Source organism: Nycticebus coucang, chromosome 20, assembly GCF_027406575.1.
Source record: "Nycticebus coucang isolate mNycCou1 chromosome 20, mNycCou1.pri, whole genome shotgun sequence".
In the NCBI taxonomy this organism is placed as follows: Eukaryota; Metazoa; Chordata; class Mammalia; order Primates; family Lorisidae; genus Nycticebus; species Nycticebus coucang.
In genome coordinates, this window is record NC_069799.1 from 69,022,766 (window position 1) to 69,035,050 (window position 12,285).

The window sequence follows — 12,285 nt, forward strand, 5'->3', positions numbered from 1 at the left end:
GGGATGAGGAATCTGCTGGGCTCAGTGGGTCATACCTGTGATCTCAGAACTTTCAGAGGCTGAGGCAGGAGGGTTGCTTGAGGCCAGACATTCAAGACCAGCCTGGGCAACATAGTGAGACCCCCATCTCAAAAAGTTAAATCAGCTGGGCATGTGGTGGTACACTCCCATAGTCCCAGCTGCTCTGGAGGCTGAGGCAGGAGGATCACTTCAGCCCAGGAGTTTGAGGCTGCTCTGAGCTGTGATCACAGTGCTGCTCTCCAGCCTAGGTGATGATGAGACCATGTCTCAAAAAAGAGAAAAGAAATGGATTCTGAACAAAAGTGTTTTAAAATAGGAAATTTATTTGGTTTCAATATGAAAAATTACTGTTTGTTACGTGTTTTTTGAGTTAAAACCAGAACTGGAGAGTTAAACAGTAAAGAAGTTAGATTTCACTTCTTGGGTATATACAGTACTTGACTTGGTGGGGGTGGATAGTGCTTTCAGCAAGGATTGGTAGCTAGGGAGTGCATATCTGAACTCTTTGGTGGGTATTACTCAGAAGAAACAAAGTCTGTTTCCAAAGTGCTTTTTCAGAAAACCAGAGAAACAAGCTTTCCTTAATTCTTTGTTCAATACAGTTAACACAGTGTGTAAACTTTTTGCAGTTACCTGCAGCAGAGACAAGTTTTTCTGTGTTCCATGGATAAAGGGCCCTGGAAAAGCAGATGGCACCAATAGTTCCTCACTGCCTGCTGCATCTTCTCAAATAAATAAACTTAATAACTAAAAGACCACATTGGCTCACATTACATGTGCACGCATAAGGTTAGATGACTTCAAATTTGTGGTTTTCTTTCTGTAACACTGACACGCTTCTAACTGTAGGTAAAAAATAAATTAACATCTGCATTATCCATTGAGGTAAGGAGCCTGAGCACAGCCCAGTGTCCTGGGGGTCACACCGCTGTGGGGATCACCTAGAAGTGCCAGTTGTGCACCTATACACACAATGGTAATTCAGGGACAGAAGTGGGACTTGGGCTTCAGGGTGTGTGTTTAATAGCTCTTGTTTTTGTGGCTTCACTGTGTGGTTTCAAGTGGATACTGGGTGTCACCCATGATGAAGCATAATATTCATGTATTTTTTAAATTACACTTTTGGAAATAGGTTTTATTCAGTCAAGAAGATGGAAGATTTCACTGTGTGACCCTTGTCTCTGACCATTCAGCCTTGGAACTTGTTTGGTACTTGAAGTGTCCTAATAGCTGATGGCCATAAAGCTGACCTGCCTGTAAATGGGGAAATTCTAGGGCCAGTCCATGAGTGTGTAAGCACTTGTGTTTACCCTGGGAATGGACCAGCCCTCACTGAGACACGTTAGCATGTCCTGTGTGTTGGTATGGAGACTTAGGAAATAAAAGTGAATCAGACACAGGTCTCAAGGGCTCACAGTCTAGACTAGAAGCACAGTCCCTCCTGACCAGGCTCTGTAGGGCAGCATAGTGCTGGCTTTGTCCCCTTCTCATAAGTTTAAGTTGTCTTTGAAGACGCAGACTGAATATGACATATGAAAATTTGGATTCATCAAAGTATCTGCAACCAAGGCATTTCAACTCCTTTTAAGTCATCTATATTTTGTTGTATTTTAATTATCAGACACTGGTCATTCATATACTGTAGATCAATCTTGGGTTTTATTTGTTGAAGTATCTAAGAAAGCAATGCATTTCCAAATGTGAGATTGCAGCTTGTCAGGACATTGTTTACTGATACAAGTGATACCATAGAAAAGGTATTTTCTGTATAAAAATGCTAGAACAGACAAACCGGTAACTGGATATTGCTGGAAAGACTCAGAAAAGCTCATTGGATGAAAGTCATTCTAACACTGAGTAATTGGCACCGTGAAGGGTTGTGCCTTTCAGAGTTTCCCTTCAGCCCCCATATTCTGCTCCCTGACCCACCGCAGCTAGAGAGTTCCCAGCTGAAACACTTCGGGTCTTTTATAGAAGAAGCAGATAGCTGAAGGAAGTTGTGAGTCAACTTGAACAATAATCTTACAGTTCTGTTCTCTACTTAGCAATAGAGATTAAAGGCATACTGAAGAGTATCTTGGAAGTCATAATCCTAAATTAATGGAAATGAGTCATGCTGCTGAGTTGCTTGACCTTGACCTCGACCTCGACCTCCTGCCCCACCTGCCAGAAGCTTTCCAGCATCATCTTCCTCTGTGTTCTCTCTGCCTTTAGCGAGGTCTCTGTAAAGACATTCTACTTTGCTACAATGTGCATTTTTCACCACGCAAATGCTCACGGTCATTGATTTCTTCTGTTCCTTTTCTTACTTAATTCATGAATGTGCTTCAGATGTTTGAAGGAATTGATATCCTTTTTTTTTTTTTTTTTTTTGTAGAGACAGAGTCTCACCTTATCGCCCTCGGTAGAGTGCCGTGGCTTCACACAGCTCACAGCAACCTCCAAATCCTTGGGCTTACGTGATTCTCTTGCCTCAGCCTCCCGAGCAGCTGGGACTACAGGCGCCTGCCACAACGCCCGGCTATTTTTTTTTTTGTTGCAGTTTGGCCGGGGCCGGGTCTGAACCCGCCACCCTCGGCATGTGGGGCCGGCGCCCTACCCACTGAGCCACAGGCGCCGCCCAGGAATTGATATTCTTGAGCTGGGAATGTGTCAGTGGCCTTCCCAAGCCCTTGACTGTGGGCCGTGCTCTCTGGCAGCTCTGCATGCAGCCTGGATTACCCAGCCACCTCCTCTCAGCACTCACTCTCTGCCCGGCCTCCTCCACAGCAGAGGGAAAGTTGGATCAATGTGCAGTAAAACAGTGCTGACACCACTCTGTCTCCCGATCAGCCCCAAGCTGCTGTTTCTTCTCTGATTTTCTCTTTAAAAAATACAAAGTCTAAAAAAATCAAAATTTTATAAAAATTTCAAAATTTTTGCTAAAACTTTGTGTGTTTTGTCCTTCAGATTTCTTTTTATATGAAATTTTGATAATATTGACATTAAGATTTTTAGCTGAGAATGAAGCTACAACTTAAACTATTATGCTGCTAATTGATTTGTTAATTTATAACATCACTATTTTAATCAGAAAAAATTGACTAATTGTTTATTCCACTATAATTGTTCCCTAATATTACTCATGTTAAAGAGATTTAAAGGCACAAATTTTCTTTTATTAAACAAAAAACCTCCCTGAGTTATTTTTAATGGGTCGATGAGTATTAAAAAAACTATCCTCCCCAAATAAATTCCACACGTTTATAAAGCAGCATCTGTAAGACTGAGCACATTGTTGAGGATGAAAACTAAACATGGAAGGAGGGAACAGGAATGAAATCCGTGCCTAGTAATTAAGTGTTCAAGACAGAGTTTGCATTTAGCCTGACTTTGTTTTGTCATAGCTTGCCTGTGACATTTAATAAAACTGAGAAACATTTGTTGAACACAGACTGTGAACCAAGAAGTATCCTAGGAATTAAAGATAAACATCCCCTTTGCTCCCTGTTTACTGAGGGGAGATAAGTGGATGAACCCTGTGACAAGTGGATAGTAATAGCACTCATTCGGGTATGTATGAAATAAATTCAGGATACTTTTTCAAAATATATTGCAAACAAAAATCTGATTGTCATGTTTAAAATAGGGAAAGGATTAAAATGGTGATTGCATTAAAACAAATTATTTAGAATTGCTCTTCATCACCCTGTCTCTGCATGAACATCACTTCCTCGTGGCTTGACCACCTCTGCAAACCTGTTAACAGTTGAAATCTCTGAGGACAGGCTACAATGGCCTTGGTGTGTTCAGGACTTCATTTTAGATGTTAAAGTGATTTTCATTCCCTCTCAGACTGTTCAGGCACCAGGTGACGCTGAGTCAAGTCTGCCCTGGACAAGGCTGGGGTGACAGGTGCGGCTTCTTCAGGGGCAAACACTTCTGCTAACGTGTCTTTAAAGTAGTTCTGTTTTTATCCTGCTTTGTAGTCATTTTTTCTAAAGTTCAAAACCTTTAATTCAAAATATTTACCATTATCTTTACTTAAATCCAAGGATTTGTCCCCAGAAATGCTAACTCTGAGGTTAGGGAAACTTGAAGTTGAGAAACTTAGGACTTGGGGAGGAAAACGGATCAAGTGTTGATACAGAAAAGGCTACTTTGTACCCTCTGTGTTCACGGGGGTCACTTAAGACAGAGCCTGTTAAGGGAGGGGGGTGGGTGGCACTGGGGGCCCCTCTGGGCTGCAGCACTCCCCTCCGGGCTGTAGCACTCCCCTCCCTGGAGACCTGCCCCGGCTTCTGTGCTGATAACCAGAACTCTGGTGGCTTTGCTGCAGACTCTTTATGCAGGAAGAGGGATTTTGTTTGTGCTGGGACCTCGCTCACATGCTCTGGCTGCTCTGGTCTTAGGAGTTGGAGTCGTTGGCTTGTATTACTCCTCTTGATTCCAGGGCCTCGGAATAAACTGAAGAAGAAAACGCAGAGATGCTCTGGGTTGCCCAGCCCTCAGCCCTTTGCTCACTGTAAACAAGTCAGAAGATAGGCCATGTCTGGTTTTTACTTTTTATCTTTCTCTCTCCTGAAACTTTGTTTTTAAAAACATTTATTTCCTGCTTCATTTTATTTTCAGTCTTTGCTCTTGCCCTCGTCAGTTGCAGGCCATGCCAGCAGCAAAAGGGACACAGTGCTTGGCTCTGGTTTCGGCCATAGCGGTCTCTATCAGTTTAACATCACATGTCTGTGTAACTGAAAACACATGTGTATTATAGTCCAAGTAATTGTGTGTTTGTAATTTGTGTTGATAGGCAAACTGTGGACCAGAAGCATGAAGGTTGCCTACAACATTCTGCACAAATTAGGTACGAAGCAGGAGCCAATGGTGCGGCCTGGAGACAGGGTATGTGCGGCGTGAGTTGTCTGCTGAATGCACAGTCTCATATGGCAAAACACCTGTTTTAAGATTTGGCATTCTGCCTCTCTCCTCCTATGTAAAGCTTTCTTCACGTCACATGCCGGACCAACTACACGCAGTGTGACATTTAATCTTCACCATGACCCAGTGAGCCAGACTGTGGTCTCTTCGTTTTATGCACGAGACACTTGGGCTTAGCAAGGCTGAGCGTCAGGTCACATCAATGTCAGAGGTAGGCGCGTCACCAGTCAGTGGCATAACCAGCCTCACATCTGCCGACAGCCTCCCTGCCCGTGGTTCTTAATGCTCATGGCCACACTCTGGTGTGATCCACCTGGGCAGAGTTAGGCTTAGGCAGTTCCATGTAAGCAGTTTTACATCAGCCGGTGAGATGGACAGCCCTCGCAGCATGCTGTTGCTGCCTTCACCCCCCAGCCTCACATTTCTTGATGCAGACAGACCCTTGAGGCAGAAGATCAGCAAACACTGGACTTAACCTGGGATTCTAGGACAAATGCACCTGATAGATGTTCACAGAACATTCTGTCCTAAACTACAGAATACATATTCTTCTCATCAGATGGGACATTTTCCAGGATAACTACAAAACAAATCTCATATTTAGGAAAATTGGAATCATTTCATATATCTTTTCAGACCATAGTAAAATAAAACTAGAAATCAGTTCTAAGAGGAACTCTCAAAACTATACGAATATGTGAAAATTAAACAACTTGCTACTGAATGGTCCTTAAGTTATTGGTGAAATCAAAACAAATCAAAAAATTTTTTTCATTGAAAGACATCATAAACTTCCAAAATCTGTGAGACACGTAATAAGTGCTACTAAAGGGAAACCTCATAGCTTTAAATGCTTACATCAAAAAGATCATGTTAACCTAATTTCACACTGTGAGGAGCTAGAAAAAGAATAAACCAAACCCGAAAGCTAGCAGAAGAAAAGAAATAACAAGTCAGAACTAAATGAAAATGAAACTCCAAACAAAGGCTCAATGGAACAAAAAAATTGGTTCTTTGAATAGAAAATGGGGCTGGGTATAGGAGATCCCCTTGGGCGGTAGGGCTGGGTATAGGAGATCCCCTTGGGCGGTAGGGCTGGGTATAGGAGATCCCCTTGGGCCGTAGGGCTGGGTATAGGAGATCCCCTTGGGCGGTAGGGCTGGGTATAGGAGATCCCCTTGGGCGGTAGGGCTGGGTATATACCACTTGGGCGGTAGGGCTGGGCTGGGTATAGGAGGAGCCTTGGAAGTAGTGTCAGGAAGACAATGGGAATTAGCTTAACAAAAGAGGTTTCAGCTAGGAGTGTGGCTTCAACTCCTGACTTGCTGATGGCTGTTCTGCCCTGTAAATAAGTACTGTGGAATATCAGAGGATACATAGAGGATTAAATGAAAGGAAAGAGGGGCGTTTACAAAAGTTAAGCATCTGGATATTTGTAGTTTTGTGCTAGAATTACTGTGGAGTCAGCAATAAAACAGGATCTGTGAGTGATTCTATTATTAAAGCAAAACTTAATTGAAAGGTATTAAGTACAAACTTCTTAAACTGAAAAGGATGTGCTCAGTTGCAGATGACTATTATTAACGTTTCCTCCATATGAACTTCAGCAAAAGCCCATGGAGCTCACTAAAACCTGTCTCACTGACACGTGTTCATGCAAGGAGCACTCCCTCTGCTCCAGCAGTTTCTCACTGGGCATTTGACCTGCTGTTTGGGAGGTTGAGCCCTGCTAGGCGTCTCCACAAACTGTGTGCTCAAGCTCAAGCACTAACTCCTGCCCTGTCCTGCCGTCTTCCAGGTGGCCCTTGTGTTCCCAAACAACGACCCCGCGGCATTCATGGTGGCCTTCTACGGCTGCCTGCTGGCTGAAGTCGTGCCTGTGCCCATTGAGGTGCCACTAACGAGAAAGGTAAAGGGTGAGCTTGTTAAAGCCTATTAGAGGGAGGTGTCGGCTAGGCGATGGGTGTCCTGTTCCCGGGTAGGGACGTGCAGACTCAGATTAGAGAGTGCGCTGAGCGTTGTCACTGTGTGTGAGGCCTGCAGGGGGTTCTGTTATCTTGGCAGAGGGTGAAAGTCAGTGCTTGGAATTCACAACGCCAGCCCAGCCCAGCTGCGGGGTGCCCTGTGCCCAGCACTGCCCCTGTGTTTATTTCTAGCAGAATATTAGCTATGTAATCTGTTAACAAACTGAGCAAGTATCTCATTCCCAGGATATGGGTAAATGGTTTTTAAATTCATTTTTTTGTGAGGGGCTAGTGGTTTGTTGCTTTGGGCATTATTTTGTCCCGGCTTTCTCTGTAGTTTGTCATACCATATTGTATAATGATAATAGCAGGTTTAGTTATTTATCATAATCATTTAGTTCAGTTTAAAGAAATTAAAGTGCACATCTGTGGGCACATCAGGACTAGTGAGTTTCTGCTCACTTTTAAGGCAGGGTCACAGTAACCTTACAAAAGCATAAAGGGAGGAAGTTCTGCAGTGCTGATGCGGCTGTTCACCGAAGGATGCCTGGTGCTTAGGAAGGAGCTGACTGCCTAAGGACAGCCCCAGACCCAGGCAGGTGACAGCCCTGGACCTCCTGGTTATCTGGGCTTCCTTAACTCATCTTTGTTGAGCAAACTCTGGGGCAACTCTTTCAGCTCCAAAACACAAGGTCACGTGTAGGCCACACTGAGTTCCTAGAGAAACTCTGCTGTCTTCATGCCTGCTCTGATGTTACATTTCGTTGGTTCAGTATTAAAGAAAACCTCCTTTGCCTCATGGTAACACTTCAGGATCCCTGAGTTTTTATAGCCACTTTTCAAACTTGGCTCCTCAGCTGTGTCAACCCAAAATAAGGGATTGAGGCAAAGATCTCCATCAGTGGAGGTTTAAGCCAAAGTTGAAGGTGCCCCTGGGGAAAAAAAACCACAGAGAAGTCCATAAGTTTCCATCTTTAAAGGGGAGTGGGGCATATGGAAGGAAAGGTAGGGGGTGGGGTGGGTGGAGGTACTGAGACAAAATGGTTAAGTGGAAGCTTGTTTGGTCCTCTGTCCGGCACCTATGACATAGTTCATGGTGAGTATGGAATCAAACAGATGTCAGTTTTAGGAGCCAGACATACCGAGACCTAAAGTTACAATTTGCACGTCCTTGTTTGGGAGGCCCCAAGGAATTTCCTCACAGAACGATCTATAGGGCCAGCTCTTCACAGGTAGGTGCCCGAGGCCTTTAACTGCACTTTTGTGTAAGGAATTGGGTCAGAATCCTGACCTCTTTTCTTTTACACATAGGACGAGAGGGGTGAAATGATTGCCGCTTTAATTTCCTATGTAAAAACCGAAGCATTTCCTGCTTGGCGGGGAATGGGAGGTGTAGGTGCGACCTCAGGGCTCCAGGTGTGGGGAACTCTGCATGGGTTTGCATTCGAGAACCACAAAGTACTGTCTCCTCTGCCTATACCCTGCATCCTCACAACAGTGGTGAAGAAAAGTGGAAGAACTGGGGTTTTATGAAGCATGATACTTGTGATCTCCTCGGTAACTCTGAGCCATCAGTCACCCCCAGTTTCAAACCCTTAAGGGCTGTATGACGCTCCTCTTCAGCTGGTAATTATTTCAGTGGGCAGGGTCTCTTTGGAAAGTCCTTTGATTTATCTAAGCAACAGTAAAATGGTTTGGAGGAACTCATAGACTGAAAATGTAGAGACTGTCAGAGGTTCAATAAACACAAAGCATTTTATTATTTTTTTGTTGAGACAAAGTCTCACTTTGTCACCCTTGGTAGAGTGCCGTGGTGTCATAGCTCACAGCAACCTTAAACTCTTGGGCTCAAGCAATTCTATTGCTTCAGCCTCCCTAGTAGCTGGGACTACAGGCGCCCGCCACAACATCTGGCTAGTTTTGTTGTTGTTGTTGTGTAGCAGGCCCAGGCCAGGTTCAAACCCACTAGCCCTGGTGCATGTGGCCAGCACCCTAACCACTGAGCTAAGGGTACCCAGCCAGCATCTTTTCTTATTCTGAACAATTACTGATCTTTTCCCTTTTACACATATAATTCAGATTTGTCTATTTAAAATCTCTACCCTAGTGTCTTCTCACCAGGGCTGGGTCTTGTAGGAAGCATTGGCAGGAAGCAAGGGGGAAGGGAATTGTTCTGGAAACATTCGAGAGCTGCTTTCTGGCTGACAGAGATGCCACACTTATCCAAAAATGTACAACTTCAGAGCCCACAGATACAGATATGTGAAATTTCCAAAGTGGTGTTCGTTTGGGTCATGAAATGTTTCACTGTAACCTATTTTTAAGATGCTTTGAAAGAATTAAGGATCATGTTTCATAGATGTAAGCTACTCATTTTAGATGTGTTAGACACCTTTGCTGAGGGAAGGAGAGAGGGCTTTGGAAGGGATGGGGGTGCGCTTTGCTGAGAGCTGCCCTGGCCCTGAGGAGAACGCTCGGGTTCCCCTGTGCAAGACCGGTCAGTGTCAAGGTCTCAGGAGGGTACCTGTGGTCATAGGGTAGGGAGCATGGGCAGGGTGTGGCAGGAGTGATAGGGGTTGAGGGTCAGGAAGAACCATGTGTCCCACTTCTGCCCCCTGAACATGGCCTCAGTGTTATCAGCAGAAAGAGCTGAAGTCTTCCTAGTGGCCTCTGCCCCTTAGCACATAACCTGATCACTTTGCTCACAGCTGTCTTGGACAACACAGAAAGCTGTGCTGGGGCCCAGTCTTTACAGGACGTGAATTATGTGGTAGAATTCTAGGGAAGTAACAAGTACTTTCCATCAGGAGAAGTCAGAGATCTTTCCTAGGAATGAATCTCTCAGTTCCAAGCTGAGACTTTCATTTTTTAATATTATTTTTGACAAATCATAATTGTGTACATTTGGAGGTGTACAATGTTATGTGTGTATATTGTGTATTATATATTATATAATGATATATAACATGCATTGATATATATAATGCAGAATGATTAAATCAAGCTAATTAGCATATTATCACCTTGCCTATCATTTTTGCATGGTGAGATACTCAGTACTTGGTTATTTTGAGATACATCATGCATCTTTCCTGACTACAGTCACCTGCTGTGCAACAGGACTCCAAACACTCCTGTCTGCAGCTTTGTGTCTTCTGAGCAGAGCTCCCTGGACCCCCAGCTTACCCCCTTCTGGTAGCCACTGTTGTGTCCATTTTTCTAAGTTCTACTTCCGTGAATTCCGCAGATAAGTGAGATTGTGCATGTTTCTTTCTGTGCCTGGCTTATTGCACCTCCAAGCCATCCGCACAGGTGGCAGAGTTTGTCCATCTAAAGGCTGAGCAGAGTTCTGTGTCAGTATTACTGTAACCCTGTTTCTGCGGCCTGTTTTTGCTGAGCTGCACAGGAGTGTTCAAGCCTCTCTGTTTTTGTCCTTGTCATCTCTGTCTGCCACCTCCTGAGAGCTGACAAGCTGTCAAGTCAGCGGTTTGGGGGAGCCAGGAGCGAAACTGGATAAATACTAGCTGGTCGTTTGGGGGCCGTGGATCCAGAATGAGCTCATGGGGGTGAGGCCCCCTGAGCCCACTTCACGACTGTCAGATGTCCCTTCCATGGACAACTGGTGCTGTCTGACCAGGAGGTGGGGACCGCATGGCAGGTGGCCACAGTAGCTGCCCAGGAGTGACAGCCAGGACTGTACTGAGAAGCTTTCTGGAAAGTAGGTGTGACACTTAGCCTTCCTGGTAGGTACCAGAGAGAGATGGAAAGTGAGAGGTTTGGACACAGGCTTGTTGTAACTGTTCTTTAAACAACAGAAATGAACCGATGAATCTTTGTGGTAGAGGAATCAGCAGGTTTTGGAGGTTGGCCCTGTGCCAGCCTCTGGGAGGGGACTGTGATCCAGAAAGTGGCATGTCCTCAGGGGAAGGAAGTGGAGAACAAGGTTCTGTCAAGAGTGTGGGGCCCAAAAGGAGCGTTTTGTACATGTTCTTCTGAGATGTGGTGGCCATTGCCCTGAATTGGCTCAGACCCAGGTGATGGAGTGTGGAGATTGATCATCTGAGGGCAGGGCTGAGAACTTGTTGCTAGGTGGGTGCCACTGGGTGTCCACTCCCAGGTTGGGTGCAATGACAGAGGCCTGGGCAGGACCTGCATGTTCAGGGCTCTGCCTGCTGAGGCTGTGTTCTGCAGAGAGCTACGTATGCACAGCTGCATGGGACCTGCTCTGAGAAGCCCTGTCCGTCCCAGACAGGGAGCAGCTGGCTGGGCCTGGCTTCCTGCTGCTTACAGCTGTTGCGTGACCGGAGATGCGAATGAACAGCAGCTTTGCCGTGGGTGTAAACTCGCTCCTGTAATTATTAAGTCAAGAAACAGACTACATGGGATGGGATGGCGTGTAGCGAAGTTCTCTATTTAGGGGTTTGATTTTATACCTTTCTAGTCATGTACACACTTAATCTATTATCTGTTAGTTTCACCATTACCTCAATTTACCTATCTGAAATCAACTTGAAAGGAAATATCCTGTTACCACATCAACACAATCACTTTTGCAGTAAACATCATCTTCTAGATACTGACTAATCTCTGGGCAGGTGTCTAAACAAAATCATAAAGAAGAAAGTAGCCACAGGGGAACAGAGTTAATGGAAGAATATCTTCAAGCCTTCACTCAGTTTACTCAGTATGAAGTAACGACTGTGTCTTTTCCTCAGGGCAGAGCACCTATAGACCTCTGACAATATGTTGTTAACAGACGTCAACCCTCTGGCCCGTATCTCTGAGAAAGGGTGGCATGCCCTTGGATCTCAGGCTTCACGGGTGCACAGCTTCAGAGAATGGGCTTGTGGAATTTTTAACTCCAGGCAAGCCATCTCTGCGTGTGTCCCGGGGGGCCCAGGTCCCTTAAGCCTCTGGAAAAAAAGCAAGCCATTTTAAACTCACACTGAGTTCACTTTGTGTGCTTGATGTAGGATATGTTTATTTCTAAATATTATCCTACAACAGCTGCATTCTCCGTATGCTTCTAATCTCCTGCTCATAGGTGTGATCATATCACCTCGGGAATTAACTGTGTGCAAACATGAAGGCAGGGCTTCTGGGCAGGGGCTCGGGTCAGCATGACCGTGTTGTGGACAGCCAGTGCCCCTGACTGTGTGGGACTGGCTCCCCTTGCCCTGCGGGTGGGATCTCAAGAGTACACCTGATTCTGAGGTGTCTCTGTGTATAGTACCTGCTCCCCTTGCCCTGTGGTGTGACCCTCAGGTTCATGTGGAAGGGTCAGTTCTGACGCAAGCAGCCACTGGGCCACAAGGAGGTGTCTGAGATGCCCCCAGCTGCCAGGCCACCTTTGCTGCCCTTGCAGGTCACCCCACTGGGCAGGTGG

At 45.3% G+C, this 12,285-nt stretch overlaps 1 protein-coding gene across 7 annotated transcripts in view; it reads left to right on the plus strand.

Moving 5' to 3' along the window:
• The window catches only part of DIP2C (disco interacting protein 2 homolog C), a 265,905-nt gene that overhangs the window by 153,900 nt on the left and 99,720 nt on the right, over positions 1 to 12,285 (plus strand). For all 7 annotated transcript variants that reach the window (XM_053572388.1, XM_053572384.1, XM_053572385.1 and 4 more), the window contains 2 exons: positions 4,808 to 4,899; positions 6,734 to 6,844. In XM_053572388.1, the coding sequence (XP_053428363.1) occupies positions 4,808 to 4,899; positions 6,734 to 6,844 (203 nt within the window). The remainder of the gene's footprint in view (positions 1 to 4,807; positions 4,900 to 6,733; positions 6,845 to 12,285) is intronic.